The 23,992-nt window shown below is 36.3% G+C and overlaps 2 protein-coding genes across 2 annotated transcripts; both read left to right on the top strand.

Annotated features, from left to right (window-relative positions):
• The first annotated feature begins 215 nt into the window (after positions 1-215).
• LOC126974404 (zinc finger protein 595-like) lies at positions 216-5,055 on the top strand. The gene is made up of 2 exons (XM_050821887.1): positions 216-333; positions 1,439-5,055. The coding sequence occupies exons 1-2, from the start codon at positions 216-218 to the stop codon at positions 2,527-2,529; spliced, it is 1,209 nt and encodes a 402-aa protein (XP_050677844.1). The 3' UTR covers positions 2,530-5,055.
• A 12,004-nt stretch (positions 5,056-17,059) lies between these two features.
• On the top strand, positions 17,060-19,344 carry LOC126974769 (zinc finger protein 813-like). The gene has a single exon (XM_050822436.1). The coding sequence runs from the start codon at positions 17,314-17,316 to the stop codon at positions 18,490-18,492; it is 1,179 nt and encodes a 392-aa protein (XP_050678393.1). The 5' UTR covers positions 17,060-17,313; the 3' UTR covers positions 18,493-19,344.
• The last annotated feature ends 4,648 nt before the right edge of the window (positions 19,345-23,992 follow it).

Below are 23,992 nucleotides of genomic sequence, written 5' to 3'. Positions count from 1 at the left end.
ACATGGGTACCTTCAAAAAAAACCTTACACCTTCCTTAAAGGCCGGCATCGCTCCTGTGATTCCTCTACTGTTGTAAGAGAATGTGGGCGGCGGTGATCACTTTACTGAAAGGTACGCTGTACAGTGATCTTAAAGGTAAAAATTAAAGAGAAAAGAGTCCACATGGTTGAGAGTTTAACAATTAAATCACATAAATTTTTCAGAATCCTTCAACATGGCGGAGCATCATATCGATGTAAATCTGCATCTGGACAAAGATAATATGCAGGAGGGATTGTTTATCAAACAGGAGCCCGAAGAAGATACAGATGTGGTCAAAGAAGAGTTACCAGGTAATAGATATATCATTATACGGTATGTCACTCTCGTGCTGCAGGTTTTATGTTTTAAAAAAGGCATTTAATTTCTCAAAATTTATTCCTTCAGAATTCTTTTTTATGATTATTTTTGAAACAAATGACGCAGCATTCTTTTTTGTACTCTTTTATTATTGTTCTGTCATTGTTATTGCTATAAAATAATCATAATCTAGTCCCAGGCTGTCCGATCACTTAGATATTCAGCTGTGGAGTAATAGGATTAACGACAGAGCCATTTTTTTATAAAACATTTAAATTTATTTGTAGATTATTACAGAATGCCTGAACAGTGGCTGGGACTTTATTTTAAAACTGTATTTATTTACCTTTACAGACATTATGTATCTTATGAAGCCTCCTAGAATTAGTGACAAGCAATCCCTTATTTCTAGTGTTATAAAAATGAAAATCACTACTTAGAGCAAAAAGGTTAAGATTTTTGTGAACCTATATTAAATTTTCTTAAATGCAATGACAATGAACAGTCATAATATTTACTATATTGCGGGAAACACCTCTATAAGCATCTTAACCACGAGATAAAATCATAAGATGCTTATAATGTTAACTGCAGATTAATGTTAACCCCGAGATTTCTGGGGATTAAAAATTGAACACTATCTCATCGTTGACATAACAGTTGATGTTCTAGGTATCCTATATATTGTCCATATGTAATATAATAATAATAATGAAGCCTTTTATTCAAGTAAAACAATCAAAACAATTTCTTTTATCTAACTTCTATAAATTCCTGGTAGTCTTCAGCTGTTTGCCAATTGGCACAGGCCTCCTCCAACCTTTTCACTCCTTTCTGTCCTTGACAAGCCGGTTCCAGGTCACTCCTGCAAATTTTACCAGGTCGTCCTCCTATCTTTGGCGGGGTCATCCCCTATTTCTTATGCCATTCCTAGGATACGATTCTGTGATATTTTTGTTCCACTTCTCCTTCCTCTTCTTCTTCTTCTACTCTAAAGTTTAATTTGGTAAGGGCCCATGTTTGGCTCGTCCATATGTAGAATATATTAAACATTACTATTATCTGATTAACTTTTGTTTTTTTTTTTATATTTTACAGCTAAAACAACAATATTAAGAAGAACCAAAGAAAGCAATAAAGTGGAACAAGAAATGGGATATAAAAGAGTAAATGACATTAGCAATGGAGAATACGAGAAATATTCAAGTACAGAAATACCGAGGTTCGATATGTTTTCACAACCTGAAATAAACTATTCTGATACAAGTAATAAAGAAATCGAAGATGGGTGCCATATAGACGATGATTTACAAAATTTGGAGGAACAGATGGACATTAGTGGCATTAAAAAGCCGTATCCATGTAATACGTGTGACTACAGTTTCAGTCGATCTAGTGAATTGGAGAGACATAATAGAGTACATACGGGTGAAAAACCCTTTTCATGTAATTTGTGCGGTAAGAGTTTCAATAGGTCTGCATATTTGAAGACGCATAAGAGAATACATTCTGGTGAAAAGCCGTATTCGTGTAATATATGTGGTAAGAGTTTCAGTCAATCAAGTGATCTAAACAGGCATAGTGTAATTCATGCTAGAAATAGGGCCTTTTCGTGCAATATTTGTGGTAAAAGTTTTAAGGGTGCTGATAATTTGAAAGCGCATAACAAAACACATACTGTGGGAAAGCCATTTCCATGCGACGTATGCGGTAAGAGTTTCGCCCGAGCTGATAATTTGAGGACACATATTAGAATACATACTGGTGAAAAGCCCTATTCATGCAATATTTGTGGAAAGAGTTTCAATCATTCTGGATATATGAAAGCACATAAAAGAATGCATACTGGTGAAAAGCCATTCACATGTGATGTTTGTGGCAACACTTTCCGTCACTCGGGTGATTTACACAAACACAAGTTATTACATGATGGGGGACTGGACTTGAAATGTAATGTTTGTGGTAAAAAATTCCATAGTACTTCTGTTTTGCATGCACATAATAAAATACATATTGGTGAGAAGCCGTTCTCATGTGATGTATGTGGTAAGAAATTCATTCGTGCTGGTGATTTACGGACACATAATAGAACACATACCGGTGAAAGGCCCTATTCGTGTAATACATGTGGTAAAACTTTCAGACACTCTAGTGCACTGAAGAGACATGAAGTAACTATACATAAATAAGTTTAATTTATGTAATGTACTATATACAGGTTTTTAATATTTATCTTATATATAAAATTCTCGTGTCCCGGTGTTTGTTACCAAACTCCTCCGAAATGGCTAAACTAATTTAGTGTAAATTTGTGTGTATGGGGTATATGGGGTAGGTCTGAGAATCGGCCAACATCTATTTTTCATACCCCTAAATGATAGGGTGACCCCAAAAATTTTTTTTTGACAATTATTTTTATTTTCAGCATTAAAAAGTACATACAACTTCTAATTGTAACCCGTCTACAATCAACATTTATTTTTGTATCCCGATTTTAGAATAAAATGATTATTGTAGTAAGATAAATTTTATGTACGATATATTTGGTAGGTCATAGAATCGGTCGTCATCTATTTTTTATACCCCAAAAATTTTAATTATTTAAATTTTATTTATTACTTTATATGGCAATACAACGTTTGCTGGGTCAGCTAGTAATATTATACATTTTTTTTAACCGACTTCAAAAAGGAGGAGGTTATCAATTCGATCTATTATACGGTATTTTTTTTATGTATGTACACCGATTGCTCTCAGATTTATGTAATTCTTCTTTTGTTTGATGCGAAATAGATGCCATATGGTCCCATAAAAATTTAACATTTATATGAAAATTTTCGTCTTCTTGGATGACATAATTGTTTTCTGAATACGGCTTTTGATTATATATTATTATAGATTAATTATATATTATTATTAACTGGCACTAATCAAATAACTAAAAATTTAATTTAATACACCTCTTAAGCAAACTTTTACCAGTAATATTAATATAATACTATTATTTTTATGTGCTACATATTGATAGCTTTGAAGTCGGTGCCAAATAAACCCCATTAATTTTACAACTAAAACAGGCATAGGTATTTTGTTGGGTCCTAATAAATTTATTGAAATGCATCCCATGACTGTTGGAGGGTGGGGACGGGGTCCATACAAAATCCACCATTGTCCTTTCAAACGATAGACGAGCTGACCCGGCAAATGTTGTTTTGCCATATAAATTATTTTAAGAGTTAAACCGTTTCTTGTACACTGCAACATTACGTTATTTTTCTAAAATAAAAGATTTTTTCTAAAATAAACGTAGCCTAAGTTACTCCTTATTACATCAGCTACCTGCCAATAAAAGTCGCGTCAAAAGCGGTCCAGCCATTTCAGAGATTAGCCGTAGCAAACAGACAGACAACAATTGTAAAAAAAAAAATATTTTGGTGTATGTATATATATTCGTATACATGTAGTTAGAAACGGTTATTTCAATATTACAAACAGACACTCCAATTTTATTAAAATGAAACTTTTATTACATCGTCTCAAACTTTTTCGTCTGTGTGTTGCATGTCGCGTGACGGTCGGGCGGCGCCTATACTTCGCAGCAGCTGACCGTGTAGTGTATAGACTATTACTCATTTGTGCCAGTGCTCCACGCTATTTTGTTTGTTTTTAATCCTTTTCAATCAATATATTTAACCAGGGCTAAGGCACAGAGTTCAATAAAAATATTAGTTGGAGACTTAGTCTACTTTTATTATTTACCATTATCATTCCAATTTTCCAAGTATAAAATTAAGATTGATAAAGCGATTGTTATACCCTTAATGGAATATTATTCCAAAAATTTTTAGTTAAATGTCTATAATGTGAAAAAAAGTTTCACTTTTACCTTGGTGTCATAAAAACACACAATCATTTTTTATATGTATAGATGGTACTTGAATTATTTATCAATGTTAATAAAGTTTTATTTTATTACCTGACTTAAAACTTTGATCTTATTTTATTTGTTTATTTGGCGCTACGGTTATTATTTGATTTTATATAACTTGACATTTTTTGTATTATTTTATCATTGTTTTTTTTTACTTTTAATTAAAAATCAAATATTTTTTATTTTATTTGTACTTCTGGGACATGCTTGCATACGCTTTGGGTAAAACTGTAAGTTTAAAAGTTTACATAATAATAAAATATAGGTAAAAATTATTTATACAGGGTGGTTTTTGAGAAGGGTGGTGATGGCCAAGTCGGAAACTTAGAAATACATACATATCTTTCCAAAGTTTGATCCTCATCAGCAACAGAGTCCTGTAAACTCCAAAAATTATACCCTGTAATATTTAATAAATGATCTTAAGGATAAGATTCGATTTTCATATAAGGCGCCCGGTATGGGAAAAGCTACTCATCAAATAGCATAGTAACGTTTTGGTGCGCATAATTTCTCGCGCATCTTTCACTTTCTTGTATTTTGAAGCTTTCTTATATAATTGGAATTGATTTATTATTATACTTTCATAAAGTTAAGTGAAAATTGTATAAATTATGGAAGAAAGTTATGTAAATAAAAGTGCCGGATAAACGGATAAGCAGGTGGTTACTAAGTAAGTTACAACTCATACATTAATATAACATGTATTGTATATATAAACATGTGTGCTTTGTATTTATTAAATATTGAATTATCAATATAGTTCATACAAATTTATATGTCAGTCTGTGGTATCATTAAGAAAATCCTTAATGTTGTAATAACCTTTCCCACATACACGTATTTAAACAATTCTTTTAAATTTCGTAATGCATTTGTTTTGCACATTTTCTGGGATCATATTGTAAAAGCACATACATCGCCCAATAAAAAACTTACTAACTCTACTTAGCCGAGTAGTAGGCATAACAAGTTTGTTTGTTCCTGGTGTTAACATTATGATTGTCACAGTTTCTAGCAAATTCCTCAATGTGCGTATGAAAATATAGAACCTTATCAATAATATATTAGGAGGCAACAGTCAAAATGTTTATTTCTTTAAATTTTTCTCTTAATGATTCTTTAGGACCTAGGTTATAAATTGCGGGAATAGCCCTCTTCTGCAGCACAAAGATAGTAAAACGCAGACTACAAGCCAAAAAAAAGGAGGTCTTCAATTTCATCACAATTACCTGCTGTTGTTTGACGTTTTAAAATTCCCGTATATTATATACACTGTCTGCTGTCATCCATAGCTGTCACGTATGTAAAAATGCGTCCCGTTTCTCATACCTAATGTTATATTAACAAGTAATCCGCATTTCGCATAAATTATTCATTGATTTCCACTTAGTTTTATTGAAATAACTAATAATCAAATAAGTTTTGGATACCGTTATAATAAAAATAAATGTATTTCTAATTCTCTTCTGTTTCTATTTCAAAGTTTAAACAAAAGAGTAATTACGTAAAACAAAAACTTATCGCAAAGACTTTTTATAAAGTTACAGTTTATTTGAATAATGCTTGCAGTTGGGATTGAGTTTCCCCTAGTCATATTATACACTGCATTTGTAAAAACATATATTTTATACGTGTACAGTAAGTTGTGTATGTGTATATTTTCATTTTTATGGGGAGGAAAGAAAGGCAAACGCCTAGAATTCGTTTCTGGCACTCGCCGGTAACCTAATCTAACCAATTTTTATAAATTATAGTTGATAGAGATTTGGTCAACAATTATAGCACACTTATACGCACAGAATACTTGCCTGAAGTAGAGGCCTAGTGCCGCTATGTTTCGCATAGGCCATTCCGCACCACTAGAATATGACAGCAGTGCTTAAAGAGATTTTACCTTAGGAGGGTACCGGTTCTACCAGAGCCTGAGAGTCCTTCAACGAGCATTCTAGCTCGTGCTGCCCCTCGTATTCTGAGGAGGGCACAGAACCATGAATGTCCCAGGACAAACGAGGCAGTAATACCACGGCACCCCGCTCCACGCTTAATGTGGACTTTTGCAATATCAGGGGAATTCACTCCAATTTAAAAGCCGTCCACCACCTTGCGTCATATTTAACGTACCCCTGGTACAAATTTGAGCATAATTTAATGCCTCATGACTGGGTATATGTGTACGTTAGTGAGGATATCTGCTTTCCCCGTCTCGGCAATTTTGAGCTTCTACTCTCTGGCTCGTGTTGATTTTAGGGACCGCGTACGCATCTATGCGTGTGTCTACAGGTCCCATAGTGGTAACACACAAACGGATCATCTCATGGACTGCGTTTAAGCGGCAATTAAAGACGTGCTTGCACAGATGCCCTCCGCTGAAAACATAGTCTTGGGTGATTTCAACGGGCACAATGCCGAATGGCTTGGATCATGTACTTTGCATTGGCGTATGGTCTGTCCCTATTGGTTGAGTCGCCAACGCGGCTCCCGGATGTATATTGCCACATGCAGTCCTTATTAGATCTTTTGTTGACTACACATCCCGATAGTTACCCGGTCTCTCGGGTCAGGTTGAAGCCCCTCTCAGAACGTCCGACCATTGCCTGGTCAGGAGTGTAGTGCCTATCTGACGTCCACGCCGCAGATCACCAGCGACCCGCCGCGTTAGGCGGATAGGATACGTTCCTTTTTTTGCATCCTACCCTTGGGACAGGGTTTGTTTCGCTTCGGATGATCCTAGTGCCTGCGCCGTTGCAGAAGCCGATGTGATACTGCAGGGCATTGATATTTTTAGACCAAGCTCTGTGGTACCGATAGGTGGCAGATCACAGCCCTGGTTCGATGCGTCAGTTAACTTAGTTAAGTAGCATCTGACTGCAAAAAACAGACGTATCGAACTTGGGTTGCGGCGCTGGGCTCAAACGATCCGAACTGCAAAGTTCTAAGGAGGTAAAACAACCGTGCCTCCAGATTCTTTAAGCGACAAATCGCCCGTGCGAAATCGAAGCATGTTGTCAAAATTGGCGAGCAGCTTTCCAGTTACCCGATCAGAATACGCAAGTTCTGGTAGTTGTCGCAAGCTGGTCTTGGTAACTTCAACCAGCCCTCTCTGCCGCCGTGCACATGAGGAATGACACCCCGGCCTATACGGCAAAAGAAAAATCCGTTCTCCTGATCGCTCTTTTTGCCTCCAACTCAACTCTTGACGACAACGGAATAACACCGCAGACCATACCGCGGTGTCAGCGCTCTATTCCTGAAGTACAGTTCAGATAGAAAACTGTTAGGTGAGCTCTGTTTTCGTTGGCGTCAGGAAGTCGAGCGGGCTGGATGGCATTTCTCCAATCGTGCTTAGAACGTGTGCCCCTGAGTTGAGCCGATGCTAACGCGTTTATTCCGGCACTAATATACAAAAGGCGTCGTCCCAAACTCATGGATGTCAGCCCTTCTCCATCTGATCCAAAAAAGGAAACAGTTCGGGTCCGGAAAACTACAGGCCTATTACCTCCCTGGTCTCCAAAATCATGGAGAGTATAATTTACCGGCAGCTCTTGGTATACCTAGAGGGCCACCAGTTGGTCAACGACCGCCGGTACGGCTTTCGCCATGGTCGATCGGCAGTTGCTCTTCTGGTATACCTAATAGATAGATGGGTGGCGGCTATCGATAGCAAGGGGGAAGGCATGACAGTTTGTCTGGATATAGCGAAGGACCATGATCGTGTATGGCACAAGGCGCTTCTTTCAAAACTTCCATCATTTGGGTTTTCCGAGCGCTTATGCAAGTGGACCTCCAGCTTCGTCACTGGGCGCAGCATACAGGTTGTATCGACGGTTATTGCTCGCATCCCAAGCCCGTGAACGCTGGAGTGCCCCAAGGCTGTGTGGTATACGCTGTTTCTTCTGCGTATCAATGATATGTGGGATACTTCCAACATACATTGCTATGCAGACGACAGCACGGGCGATGCCGTATACACGGGCCATGCATGTCTCTCTAGGGAAATCGTAGACCAGTGCCGGGAGAAACTTGTGTCTTCTATCGTGTTCTCTCTTGAGAAGGTCGCGGAAGGGACTTAATTAATTAATCTGGTCTGGTGCACTCCAGTATCAACTTGATCCATTTGACCGCGTGCAACGCAGAGCAGCTCGAATATTCGAGGACCCAGTGTTCTGTGAACGGCTGGATCACTTGGCGTTGCGTAGAGACATTGCTACATTGTGTGTCTTGTACTGCATTTATCACGTGCAGTGTTCCGAAGAGCTGTTTTACCTGATTCCTGCCGCCAAATTCCACCTTCGCACGACACTCCACAAGTTAGGATATCATCCCCATCATCTGGATGTGGCAGTCCTCCACAGTGCGGTTTTCAAGGAGCTTTCTTCCACGTACTACAAAGCTGTGGAATAAACTTCCTTGTGCGGTGTTCCCAGGAGGATACGACATGGGTACCTTCAAAAAAAGCGCGTACACCTTCTTTAAAGGCCAGCAACGCTCCTGTGATTCCTCTGGTGTTGCAAGAGAATGTGGGTGGCTGTGATTACTTAACACCAGGTGACCGGTACGTTCGTTTGTCCTCCTTATCCATTAAAAAAAGTGCTACTAATCTTATTACAATGCACAGTTTTTAAGAGAATAACGAAAAAAATTGCAACCTATAAACGGGTAACACACGTAAAGAAAACACAAAACATTCATTTGAATAGGTAACTATAAAATCAGACAAGTGTATTATGATAAGTTTTTTAGTACATAAAAAAGGAATCATAAAATAAAAAAAAATGCTTTCCGACCGAAGGACCAAGGTCATGAAATAAGTACCTAAATAAAAATTCACAGAAGGGAAATGTTGAGAAAGTTTTAGGGGACGATTAATCGAATGCTATTCATCCGATAATGACTAATTAATTTTATTTGTCCGCTTGGCGGACGACTAGACACATCGTTTAATTTTTAATTGGTTTTATTCCATCGTCCCCTCCAGGACAGACAAGGGTTTGGAAACATGCAGCCTATTAAATCGTACTGAATTTTTTGTGATTTAATGAGCGCAGCGCGGCAGGTCTTCTTTTGTCTTGAAAATATTAATCAATTTATCAATCAGCACAAGGCACTGAAAGCTGAACACAAAAAAATGTGATCCAGTGTTTGGGATTCATTATTAGTTGGTACAGAAAAACAGGACCCCGCCGAGTGAGTTTATTATTGTAAGGGACTTATTTTAGGGCTACAATGGGCATTATTTACACAGTGTACTTTTAGATTACTCATTATTTCCGTACATCGCACTTAGCAGGTGTTATACCTACCGATGACCTAATAATTAAGATTACAAAATAAACACATAAATTTAAAATCACAGAGTACTTTTGAACTAAACTTGATTTAAATTTTAAAATATTTTTTACTCCATGGGCTCCAAGTCTCGGAGCATGTTTTTTTACATCACAATCATTACACTTATCTACAAATAATGAAATAAATTTCAGCTATTATAATAATGCTGATTGCTATGCTTCTCGGTGGTCTGGATTGCAAACTGTGATTGCAATGTGAAAGTTTTTAGACTGTGGTATATGCATAAACAGTATACTAGCGGTAGCGTCACAGATGACACTTGACAGAATACTAGAGTGGACAAAGATAGGGGCTTCTGTTAAAAAAATTAAAGCATTTATTTTTATGAAATGGCTAAAGACTGTTTATAATTTGTCTACTTTTCCTAAAATAATCAATCTACTGTTGCCCAATAAAAATCTCTGATTTATGAAGTCCATTAAATTTATCTTTATACAAGTGAAGCCACTATCACAGTAAAAGATAAATATCAAGATAACTAATAAGAGAAGAAAATATATTATATTGGATTTTTGGTGTTTATAAAAGTCAAGATGGACAATGAACAGTTTATTAAACAGGAGCCCAAAGAGGAAAGTGAAGATACAAAACAGGAAATAGGCATAGCTGGTAATTTTCTTTATTTATCCTAACCTGGAGTTGTTTTATGTAATAGGGACATTATTTTATTACTCACATCATCAAATATTAGTAGACTCCTCTATATATGTAATAATATGTTCTTGAAACATTTAATTTGGTCTAAGTTGAGGAAACCAGCCTTGATTTTTTTAAATTTGTTCTACTTAAATTCTAAGACGACATTGTTCGAAGGGCGACAATTTTATAAGAGTAAATTACAGTTGATATTTTACTGCTGGACTAAGATAAATTTTACTACTTTGTAAACATAATATTTAATTTCATTACAAGGTCTAATGATAAGAAAGGACCTTTATGAAGACACATGACTGTACTGATTGAGTGACACCTGGTGTAAGGGATCACTGCCATGGAGAATCTCTTGTACCACCAGAGCAATATAGGAGTGTCATGAAACTTATTGGTGATTGAACATACTTTTTACTATAATTACATTTTATGAGGTCTAATCAGCTGTGTCAATCACACTAGTCGCTAGAAGCTTTTCAACATGCATGCAGTGTTTAATTTGTTTGAACAGTTGAATTGTATGTAGAAATGCATATATATATTGTGTTTTAGCATTTTAAGCTTAAATTTTAAAAGTAGACTACAAATTAATATTTTAGTTTCATTATTGGGTGTTAGCCTCCTCCATATCTTTTGTTTTTTTTTCTACTTTTGCGAGGTAATAGAGATGAAGCCAGTTGTCTCCTGCAATTTTTTTAGTGTCATCAGCCCACATTCAAATATTTCTCTTGTTGGCTATATCAAGTTTGAATCTAGAAATACTGCAGGAGGAAATTTATGCCACAGACAGGTTGTCACATTCTAAGATTCTCACTCTCTTGAATAGGAGTACATAGGGGTTAAGTATAAACTTGCTAAGCTGGAGTTGCAGTGCATTTAGATCACTTCCTCAAAGCATTTCTGCCCTCAAGAGACATATAATCTTCAGGGTATAAGTATTATGTCTAATAGCTCAATAACCACAACCAATATTTACCTATATTATCAATTTTTTACTTATTCCTTATCTGAAAGGTTCAGGTCCTATGAAAGTGAGGAGATCTTTTGTTATTTATTTTGAAGTTTATTAGTTAGCACCTTGAAGCATTGGTAGATCTGTTGAATCTAATCACCTTGCTAGCCATGGTAAAAGAGGACAAACAAGTGTACGGATCACCTGATTTTAAGTGATCCGTCACCCACTCAAGTTATCTCTCTTATTAGCTATTGCTGGGTGAGATTTTTAGCTATTGCTGGATGACATTGTTAGCTATTGCTGGTTCATTTTGTTAGCTATTGCTGGATGACATTGTTAGCTATTGCTGGGTGAGATTATTAGGTATTGCTGGGTGACATTTTTAGCTAGTGCTGGTTGAGATTGTTAGCTATAGAGCTTGGTGAGATTGTTAGCTATAGCTGGGTGAGATTGTTAGCTATTGCTGGATGACATTGTTAGCTATTGCTGGTTCATTTTGTTAGCTATTGCTGGATGACATTGTTAGCTATTGCTGGGTGAGATTTTTAGCTATTGCTGGATGACATTGTTAGCTATTGCTGGTTCATTTTGTTAGCTATTGCTGGATGACATTGTTAGCTATTGCTGGGTGAGATTATTAGGTATTGCTAGGTGACATTTTTAGCTAGTGCTGGTTGAGATTGTTAGCTATAGAGCTTGGTGAGATTGTTAGCTATAGCTGGGTGAGATTGTTAGCTATTGCTGGATGACATTGTTAGCTATTGCTGGGAGAGATTGTTAGCTATTGCTGGATGACATTGTTAGCTATTGCTGGGAGAGATTGTTAGCTATTGCTGGATGACATTGTTAGCTATTGCTGGGAGAGATTGTTAGCTATTGCTGGGTGACATTGTTAGCTATTGCTGGGAGAGATTTTTAGCTATTGCTGGATGACATTGTTAGCTATTGATGGGAGAGATTGTTAGCTATTGCTGGATGACATTGTTAGCTGTTGCTGGATGACATTGTTAGATATTGATGGGAGAGATTGTTAGCTATTGCTGGATGACATTGTTAGCTATTGATGGGAGAGATTGTTAGCTATTGCTGGATGACATTGTTAGCTGATGCTGGATAACATTGTTAGCTATTGATGGGAGAGATTGTTAGCTATTGCTGGATGACATTGTTAGCTGTTGCTGGATGACATTGTTAGCTATTGCTGGATGACATTGTTAGGTATTGCTGGGAGACATTGTTAGCTATTGCTAGATGACATTGTTAGCTATTGCTGGGAGAGATTGTTAGCTATTGCTGGATGACATCGTTAGCTATTGCTGGTTGAGATTGTTAGCTATTCTGGATGATATTGTTAGCTATTGCTGGTTGAGATTATAAGCTATTTCTGGTTGAGATTGTTAGCTATTGCTGGGTGAGATTGTAAGCTATTGCTGGATGAAATTGTTAGCTGTTGCTGGATGACATTGTTAGCTATTGATGGGAGAGATTGTTAGCTATTGCTGGATGACATTGTTAGCTATTGCTGGGTGAGATTATTAGGTATTGCTGGGTGACATTTTTAGCTAGTGCTGGTTGAGATTGTTAGCTATTGCTGGGTGACATTGTTAGCTATTGCTGGGAGAGATTGTTAGCTATTGCTGGATGACATTGTTAGCTATTGCTGGGAGAGATTGTTAGCTATTGCTGGATGACATTGTTAGCTATTGCTTGGAGAGATTGTTAGCCATTGCTGGATGACATTGTTAGCTATTGCTGGGAGAGATTGTTAGCTATTGCTGGGTGACATTGTTAGCTATTGCTGGGAGAGATTGTTAGCTATTGCTGGATGACATTGTTAGCTATTGCTGGGAGAGATTGTTAGCTATTGCTGGATGACATTGTTAGCTATTGCTGGGAGAGATTGTTAGCTATTGCTGGATGACATTGTTAGCTATTGCTGGGAGAGATTGTTAGCTATTGCTGGGAGAGATTATTAGGTATTGCTGGGAGAGATTGTTAGCTATTGCTGGATGACATTGTTAGCTATTGCTGGTTGAGATTGTTAGCTATTCTGGATGATATTGTTAGCTATTGCTGGTTGAGATTATAAGCTATTTCTGGTTGAGATTGTTAGCTATTGCTGGGTGAGATTGTTAGCTATTGCTGGATGACATTGTTAGCTATTGCTGGGAGAGATTGTTAGCTATTGCTGGGTGACATTGTTAGCTATTGCTGGGAGAGATTGTTAGCTATTGCTGGATGACATTGTTAGCTATTGCTGGGAGAGATTGTTAGCTATTGCTGGGTGACATTGTTAGGTTTTGCTGGGAGAGATTGTTTGCTATTGCTGGATGACATTGTTAGCTATTGATGGGAGAGATTGTTAGCTATTGCTGGATGACATTGTTAGCTGTTGCTGGATGACATTGTTAGCTATTGATGGGAGAGATTGTTAGCTATTGCTGGATGACATTGTTAGCTATTGATGGGAGAGATTGTTAGCTATTGCTGGATGACATTGTTAGCTGTTGCTGGATGACATTGTTAGCTATTGATGGGAGATATTGTTAGCTATTGCTGGATGACATTGTTAGCTATTGCTGGGAGAGATTGTTAGCTATTGCTGGGTGACATTGTTAGCTATTGCTGGGAGAGATTGTTAGCTATTGCTGGATGACATTGTTAGCTATTGCTGGGAGAGATTGTTAGCTATTGCTGGATGACATTGTTAGCTATTGCTGAGAGAGATTGTTAGCTATTGCTGGGTGACATTGTTAGCTATTGCTGGGAGAGATTATTAGGTATTGCTGGGAGAGATTGTTAGCTATTGCTGGATGACATTGTTAGCTATTGCTGGTTGAGATTGTTAGCTATTCTGGATGATATTGTTAGCTATTGCTGGTTGAGATTATAAGCTATTTCTGGTTGAGATTGTTAGCTATTGCTGGGTGAGATTGTTAGCTATTGCTGGATGACATTGTTAGCTATTGCTGGGAGAGATTGTTAGCTATTGCTGGGTGACATTGTTAACTATTGCTGGGAGAGATTGTTAGCTATTGCTGGATGACATTGTTAGCTATTGCTGGGAGAGATTGTTAGCTATTGCTGGGTGACATTGTTAGCTATTGCTGGGAGAGATTGTTAGCTATTGCTGGATGACATTGTTAGCTATTGATGGGAGAGATTGTTGGCTATTGCTGGATGACATTGTTAGCTGTTGCTGGATGATATTGTTAGCTATTGATGGGAGAGATTGTTAGCTATTGCTGGATGACATTGTTAGCTATTGATGGGAGAGATTGTTAGCTATTGCTGGATGACATTGTTAGCTGTTGCTGGATGACATTGTTAGCTATTGATGGGAGATATTGTTAGCTATAGCTGGATGACATTGTTAGCTGTTGCTGGATGACATTGTTAGCTATTGCTGGATGACATTGTTAGGTATTGCTGGTTGAAATTGTTAGCTATTCTGGATGATATTGTTAGCTATTGATGGGAGAGATTGTTAGCTATTGCTGGATGACATTGTTAGCTGTTGCTGGATGACATTGTTAGCTATTGCTGGATGACATTGTTAGGTATTGCTGGTTGAGATTGTTAGCTATTCTGGATGATATTGTAAGCTATTGCTGGATGAAATTGTTAGCTATAGCTGGGTGAGATTGTTAGCTATTGCTCTCTTGAGTTATCTCTCTCACATTCTCTGCAACACCAGAGGAATCACAGGAGCGTTGCCGGCCTTTAGAGAAGGTGTACACACTTTTTTTAAGGTACCCATGTTGTAACTGTTTAACCTACTCGCCATCTACCAATGTGCTTTCTGTTTTAGAACTAATGTGTATTATTTATATTATTATTCGAGTTTTTATAAGGTAGGCAAGGGCATTTGTCATTTCACTGTTGTAATAAGATAAGCAGTGATGATTGTATACCATTGGAGAGACACAGAAAATGCTTGTTTATTGTCCTCTTCTATTAAAAAATGAGCTTATCTTAATAATAATTCTGGGAGAGTTTCTTGCGCCGTTTCTTCTCTCTCAGTGTGCCATTTGTTTCCGAAGCGGTAGTAGTATCTAGTATATTAGAAATGACATCAAAAATAATTCTAAAGGAATCAATTTCGAGAAAATAAATGCCTTTTATGCAAGTTTATGTGTTTTACGCTCCTAGGATTCCTTTGGTGTTGAAAGAGAGTACCTATGGTCGGCGGTGATACATATCTTCAAATACGTCCGTATGCTCTTATTCCATGAAATATTAAAATTACATTTTGGGTCAGTATAAACATAAATTAAAGCGCTTTTGATTTTCAGAATCCGTCAATTTTCAACAGCATCATACTGATGAGGGCACATGTCTGAATAAAGATGTCGCTCAAGACACAGTGTTTATTAAAGTCGAGGTAGAGATGGAGCATGAGTTAGCAGGTAAAATTTCGAGGAATCATTGTTGATTCCAACTAGTCTCCAGAAAGGTGGATTGGCTAATAGACTCACTTCTGTAGCATGGGCAACTAACCAATCCTAAGTTATCCTTGATTTATTTAATTATTCAACCAATAAAGCCTCTATCCTGATACAGTAACCAACTGCAATACATCCTTGACTTTAAGTATTTAAAACATGAGTGTGTAGTTGGCTTCACATGGAGCCCATATAATAGCATTATATTCAAAAAATACCATTCAAAATTTCAAAATAAAAACTAAAAATTACCTACTTAATGACATTTATAAACATGTTTAACTGCTTGTACCTCTTTTAAATTTTATATCATAACTAGCTGACCCAGCAAACGTTGTATTGCCAATATTAAAATCGCGATACAAAAGTAACTGTTGATCGTAGATGGGTGAAAATCTGAAGTTGTATGTATTTTTTAATGCTGACTCATAATCAAACAAATTAAAAAAAAAAACAATTTCGTGTGGACCCTTAACATTTAGGCACTCAAAATTTCATGAGAATCGGTCAAGCCGTTTCGAAGGAGTTTAACTATAAACACCGCGACATGAGAATTTTATATATTAGATATTAGCATTTATATTAACACATACTTATTACTAGCTGACCCGGCAAACGTTGTTTTGCCATATAAAGTATAATTCACGCGATAGTTTTATAAGTAATAAAATATTGCCTATATTATAGCCTGTACATCATTTTGTTCTATTGTCAATAGTTTTTGCAGCGCACGCAAAAATAAGTTTTCGATTTTACACCTTGTGTTACAAAATAGCAATTTTATTACGGATCCCTAATTTTGAAAAAAAAACATAGCCTATAGCCTTCCTCGATAAATGGACTACCCAACACTGAAAGAATCATTCAAATCGGACCAGTAGTACCAGAGATTAGCGCGTTCAAACAAACAAACAAACACTGCAGCTTTATAATATTATATTTATTATTAATAACCTCATATTTTTTGATTTTTCAATCGTTAAGATCTAAATGATCTTCTTTTAACGTTCAATTTGTTTTATTTAATTTTTTTTTAGAGTTGAGTTAAATACGAAAATTAGATCTATACTGCCTTTATTTATTTATATTCATAACTATAATTTAAAAATTACTAGTCGCTGCTACTCCCAATGCTATTCTCAATAATGTTGGGGCTACTGAAAACCAGTGCTACATTGGCGCCACGCCATTGCAGCTTATTACTGTTAGCTCCATTTAGTGAAATTCACTGCCGCACTTTCGTTTTTAGCTATAAATTGTATTATTTAATTGGTTTTATTAGTTAGTTCTAAGAATTTATTACTCATTCTGGTTTGTTATTTAATAATTGTGTGGGGGTGGTTTGTTATCAATAAAATTTTATTCTATTCTATTCTAAAATGAATTCTTACCAAAACCTCGTATAATGCTCGTATCAAGTTGATATTAGTAAAATTTCTAACTTGTGTCATGACAAATTCAAGGTTTCGGTAATATTTTACTGTTATTTTTTGGGCTGGCATAACTTCTGAAGATCGCACAGAGTTAGTTGTCGTAATAAATGTTTCTATAAATGCACAACGCTAAATCATGGAACTCCTAATTCCCAAAGGACAACCAGCGTTAGGTTTTTTCTGTAACAAAAAGTGCTGCTATATTAATGGTGGACAATGCTCGAGCACATCGAGCGGGCTTTGTAGACGCTTACAAAAGTGACGTCGGGATGCGCCGTGACCTCAATCCCATCGAGCATCATTGGGAGATTTCTAAAACGACGAGCTGTACATCAGCCCCACAGACCATATTTTTAAGAAAAATAGAAAATACAATAATTTTTACTGTAATACGTTCTATTTTATACATTACAGATAAAACAAAAACAGTCAAAATCAAAAAAGAAATAAATAAAATGAAACAAGACATTAAAAAAGTCAACAATAAAAGCCTGAATAACAAAAGTAAGAAAAATTGTATCACAAGATGCGTGGAACGAAATGTGATTGAAAAACAATATACTCCAGTTCTAAAAATAGAAAACGACAGCTTAAACAGCAGGAGAAATACCTTGGTTAAAAAGATAATTCCAGCTACAATTACAATTAAAGAAGATAATTCTAGGCTTTCTGAAAAGAATAACGATAAGAATTCCAGTACGGACAATAAAGATATTCAAGACCAAAAGTTGATAGAGAATGATTTTCATAATTTAATGACCCCTAACAGAGTAAATACTGTTGAAAAGCCGTATTCATGTAATTTGTGCAGTAAGAGTTATAAGAAATCTAGTCATTTGAAGATACATACTAGACTACATACTGGTGAAAAGCCATACTCGTGTGAGGTATGTGATAAGAGTTTCAATCAAATTAGTGATTTAAAGAGACATAATTTAACACATACTGGTAAAAAGATGTACTCGTGCCATGTTTGTGGCAAGACTTTTAATGTATCTTATAATTTAAAGACACATAATAGAATCCATACTGGTGAAAAGCCCTATACATGTAATGTGTGTGGTAAAAGTTTTAATCAGTCAAATTGTTTGAAGATACATATTAGGGTTCATACTGGTGAAAAGCCATACTCATGTGATAAATGTGGTAAGAGCTTCAATCGCTCTGATGAATTGAAGAGACATGATACAATACATACAGGTGAAAAGCAGTACTCTTGTAATGTATGTGGTAAGAGTTTTAATACTTCTGGTAATTTGAAGAGACATAACACGATACACAACAAGGAAATGATCTATTCTTGTAAATTATGTGGTGAAAGTTTCAACAATTCTGCCGACTTGAAGTTACATAACACAAGAATACATGTCGGGGAAAAGCCCTAGGGTCCAAACAGTCTAGTGAATTGCGACTCATAGCACATGTACTTAGGCTATGGTCTCCTATTTTACGCCGTACGCGACGTCTCGTTATGCCGTACGCTGCGTCACAATGCTTACTATATAAATGTACTGTAGTGATCTCTTCAACACGTTGACGCCGTACGCAGCATCCGAACACCGTGCGCCGCGTCTCTATCCATTACAGCGTGAAGGTCGTCGCTCGCGACACACGAAATGATGAGGCGTGATAAAGGAAAAGACGAGTTGTTGACTGAATCAGTAAAATGTTATAATGCAGTGTGTGATAAAAGTGGCAAGAATCATAAATCAATATTTAGAAGCATCAATGTTGGGTTACGAGTAAGCCACTGAGCCACCTGCGTCACAGCAGATGTATTGACCGCCGACCATACTCGTGTGAGGTATGCGTCCAGGCGTTGGAAGCCACGGAATGGAACGTCGACGCCAACGCTAAGCAATTCAGCTGTATTTAAATATGACAAACAGAATATCTGTTCTAACTTGTCTTTCACTTTTGGAAAATATCCATCGAAATTGTAATATTGTACAAAAGATGAAGAAAATGAAATCTTTAGCGAAAATCGAACAAACTTACAATGTGGATATCCTTAATATTTGTTTTTCGTCTTTCATTTTGATGCAGTGCATAAATAATTGTTATATAAAAAGGCAGTTTTTATTTGCTGGATATATGAACTATAGAAGATTCTGGAAATCCAGTTCCAATTGTTAGAATTTCCTTTTAAGATTGTGTATTTTAAAGTTTATTTTTTTAATATTTTATTATATATTTGTAATTTATTTTTAAATATTATTAAAGTACTTCGACTTGTATTCCTTTTCTTCAGCTTCTTGAGATAGAATATAACTGATAGACAATGTCACCCAAATATTTCTACCTTCCTTGTTAAAAGCTTACATTCAACGAGTGTGGTAGTTACTGTGTGTGAAACTTCAACTACAAGAAAATTGATTGAATTAGCCGTTATTTTGCGGGAATCTATAATTATCATGTAATGTAAATTATAGATTCCCGCAAAATAACGGCTAATTCAATCAATTTTATATCATATAATGTAAATTCTGTTAAGATTAGTCTTCAATCAGATTTTCGAATTTCGCCGAATTCACACTTAAGAAAAGTCACAACATTTGGATACTTCAACCACCAGCAAAATAGACATTTAGTGAAGGATTGGTGGGCTTGCTTGCGATCTGCGAAAAATTGTGAAAATTCGTCGTTCGGGATCTCGTTAACGGCGGCTGCAACTGGTGTCTCTTAGGCCGTGTTTCCACCTGCTAGCAAACTCGCGGAAGTCATGCATGAGTTACTTGCAATTTTGTTTACATGTCGTACTAATTCCTGCAATTTATATCTGCTATAAATGTCTTGCGAGAAGCTCGCGGATCATACTATCGCAACTTATCGCGGAGGTGTTTACACACTAGAGCTTACGAGTGTCGCGATAGGAACTATCGAAATTTATTCTATTGTGTAAAATCATGCCGCCAAGACGGCCACGTGTAGGAGGTGCAACAAGGTTTTGTTATTGGATAAGAAAAAAAGATTTTGATTGATTGATTCGAACTTGGATTCGAAAATGGATTTCTAAGGGATGTGAAGCTGCTTACTATAATTTATTACATGAAATACAACTGGAAGTGTTATTAATAAAAGTTGGTGACAATATAAAAACAAGTCACAAGACACATTTCAGAGATTCGATATCACCGAAGGAAAGACTCGTTAAGACGCTGCGATTTTTCGAATTTCATTCTCAGTTGTACAGAATTCTTTTATAGGCGGAGTTAAGCACAGAGTTTGTCGCGAGTCGATGCAGACATGTTTACACATGCTTTCGCAACTACTCGCGGGAAGCGCTTGACAAACTGTCGCGACAGCACTTGCAACGGGGCTTAAACTTGCAAGCTGCTGTCAGACAGACTGTCGGACATTTCTCGCGGATGTTGTCTTGCAGGTGGAAACACGTCCCAAGACTGTCGGACGTTAGCATCACCGTACTTGCCCTCATGTTTCGGGCCTCTTATAGACATGGCAAGGCGTGTTGTTTGTCGGGTGAGGGCTTACCTTAGCGGAGCGGTCACCGTTCACATGAAGGAGGTAATAGCAATAGGCGTGTAGTTTGCCGGATTTTATTGGATCTAATGACAAGGGCTGACTTCTCTCAGTCCGGGAGTACGTATTTGCGCGAACGCACTCCGCGTACAGATATGTTATCTTTGGTCATCGGCTTACTTCGCTGCGCAATTTGAATGCAATTGTATTTTTACTATTTTTATGGTAAATATAAACAATAATGCCTGTGTGTAGAATGTGTAATACAATGATAGTACGTGGTAAGGATGCATTGGCGAAGTGTATATATCAGTGCGGTGTGATATTCCATGCGAAATGCACACGTTATGGAACCGGCAAATGTGATGTCTCCTCCGTGTGTGAAAATTTATAAAGTATTTATGGGTAGAACCTGTGTTAAGGAAGACCGCTCTTTCCTTTAAGAATGCTTACATATTTATCAAAAACATAAATACTTAAATAAACTTTTTTTAATGAAAATAAGGGACAAGACGAGCAGGAAGTTCAGCTGATGGTAATTGATACGCCCTGCCCATTACATTGCAGTGCCGCTCAGGATTATTGAAAAACCCCAAAAATTCTTAATGCGCTACAACTGCACTAAGACAACTGCACTGAGACATAAGATGTTAAGTGTCATTTTCCAAGTAATTTCACTAGCTACGGCGCCCTTCAGACCGAAACACAGTATACTAACACATTACTGCTTCACGGCAGAAATAGGCGTCGTTGTGGTACCCATAATCTAGCCGGCATCCTGTGCAAAGGAGCCTCCCACTGGTAAACTAATCTTAAGCCTAAAATAAACAAACTTATAATGGTTTCAATATTTACTATTTGAATTTGAAGGTAGTTTAATATTTGCGTGGCTCGCACTTAACTTGTATACAATATACCTACATAAAAACACGCGATATCATCCTAAGAATGTGTGACCACTGTAGCTATGAACTAAGTTAATTTGTAGTTTGAAGAATATTTTTTATGAAAACAAGGGACAAGACGAGCAGGACGTTCAGCTGATGGTACAATTACCATCAGCTGAACGTCCTGCTCGTCTGCTGTATTGTAATGTGCAGGGCATATCAATATATGCCCTGCACATTACAATACAGTGTCGCTCACGATTCTTGAAAAACCCCAAAAATTCTGAATGGCACTACAACTGCGCTCGTCACCTTGAGAAATAAGATGTCAAGTCTCATTTGCCTTGTAATTTCACTAGTTACGGCGCCCTTCAGACCGAAACACAGTAATACTAACACATTACTGCTTCACGGCAGAAATAGGCGTCGTTGTGGTACCCATAATCTAGCCGGCATCCTGTGCAAAGGAGCCTCCCACTGGTAACAGAAGATTTATTTAACACGAAAAGTTCAAAGTACGATATTTAGTTTACAATCAAATTACACCAAGCGAATTTATATTATGTATTCATGTAATATATACTATTATTACTAGAAATATTAATGTATTAATATATATAATTATTGTTTTTTGGGGTATAAAAAGTAGATGCAACCGATTCTCAGACCTACCAAATTTTTCATACTACAATAATCATTAAATTCGATTGCCATCTTGCAACTCTTGTTCGTATCTGTGGATGTAATAGAATAATATTAAAATCGCGATAGAAAAACCAATCAAAATCGTTGAGGGTTGAAAATTTAGGGTTGTATGTTTTAATGACGTATCATAAAAAAATAATAAATAATTTAGCTAAAATTAAAAAAAAACATGTAGGGGTGGACTACTATTAACATTTAGGGGGATGAAAAATAGATGTTGTTCGATTCTCAGACCTTACCCATTATGCACGCGAAATTTCATCGGTCAAGCCGTTTCGGACGAGTTTAACTACAAACACCACGACACGAGAATTATATATATAAGTTTAATTTAACAAGTTTTCAGTTTTTAAATAATTAAGAGTTTCCAGTCATTTTGTAATGCTAGTTTTACATTCCCTAAATGTCTTTGTGTATGTATTTAAGATTTAATTAGCGGTATTGTTTATTTTAGTAGCCTTGTAACCTTAGTTTGTACATCAAATTGCTTAGACGCAAAATTAGTTTTTGCGAAGTTATATTTAATAACTGTATTTTTTTACATTTATTTAAAATCAAGAGATATATAGATTAGCCTCCTTATTCATTATAGTCTGCTAACTTAAGGCTTTGCTAATTCTCACTCTGTCTTCTATTGACCTGAGTAAGAATAAAAATTAACACTCTGTAACAGCTGTTTTAAGTTAGCGGACCATTATGAATAAGGGGATTGGATACTTTTGTGTATTTTAGTATGCATTGCAATATATATAATTTTATCATATAGACGATTTTTGCTAAGCATGTATTTATTTATGGCGTTCAATTTTTTTTTTTTATGGAAAAGGACAAACGAGCGGACGGGTCACCTGGTGTTAAGTGATCACCGCCGCTCAAATTCTCTTGCAACACCAGAGGAATAACAGGAGCGTTGCCGGCCTTGAAGGAAGGTGTACGCGCTTTTTTTGAAGGTACCCATGTCGTATCACCCTGAAACACCGCACAAGGAAGTCAATACTTAAGAATTGAGTTTTAAAAGTACAGATTCTTATACGATACAGAAGCATAGATTGTATCAGAGATGTATATATATTCTTAATAACTTTGATATCACAAACGTTACATAGGCGTTTGAATATCCAGATGAATTTTCTGGCTCTGTTTGCAACTACATTCAACTGAGGGACCATGATAAATTTTTGTCTATAATTATTCCGAGGTATTTATTTAGTGGTTTAGTGCACAGACAGTTTTATATATCAGTTAATTTACATTTAATTATTGTATTTTTTTTACGTTTATTTATAATCGAGGGATCTATAGATTTACTTGTGTGTATTTTTAGTATACATTGCAATATATATAATTTTCTTACGGATAAAAAGTCCGCAACTTAATATAATTTTGTTTAGCATATATTTAATTATTGCTCGGGGCTCGTTCAATGCTTAAGAATTGAGTTTTAAAAGTACAATACATATAGCAATATAAAATGAGTACATGATGGTCGAACCTTGGCAAAGTTTTTTTTTAGTTCAGTTTCCATTCTCGATAATTCATTTTATATGTAACCATCTCTATAGCCAAACGTCAAAATCTTATGTTGTTATGTTATCTGTGAAAGTTTGCTCTGTAATTTTTTTCAATTTTAGCAAACATAATGCATTTAAAGCATTGATTAATAGCTTTTATTACTGTTATTCATTGCGTGTGTGTTCCTGAAATAGTTATAAATGATGAAGACTAATCTAAAATGTGTGATTTTTTTATAATGGAAAAGGAGGACAAACGAGCGTACGAGTCACCTGGTGTTAGGTGATCACCGCCGCCCACA

This window comes from Leptidea sinapis, chromosome 2, assembly GCF_905404315.1.
Source record: "Leptidea sinapis chromosome 2, ilLepSina1.1, whole genome shotgun sequence".
In the NCBI taxonomy this organism is placed as follows: domain Eukaryota; kingdom Metazoa; phylum Arthropoda; class Insecta; order Lepidoptera; family Pieridae; genus Leptidea; species Leptidea sinapis.
The sequence above is the reverse complement of the archived record's forward strand: the minus strand, read 5'-3'. Positions and strand labels throughout refer to the sequence as shown.

Excerpts from the sequence above, each read along its gene's own strand:
- LOC126974769 (XM_050822436.1), top strand. The coding sequence starts at position 17,314 with ATGGTGGACAATGCTCGAGCACATCGAGCGGGCTTTGTAGACGCTTAC.
- LOC126974404 (XM_050821887.1), top strand. The coding sequence starts at position 216 with ATGGCGGAGCATCATATCGATGTAAATCTGCATCTGGACAAAGATAAT. Across the intron at positions 334-1,438 it reads GGTCAAAGAAGAGTTACCAG|CTAAAACAACAATATTAAGA; the intron begins GTAATAGATATA and ends TATATTTTACAG.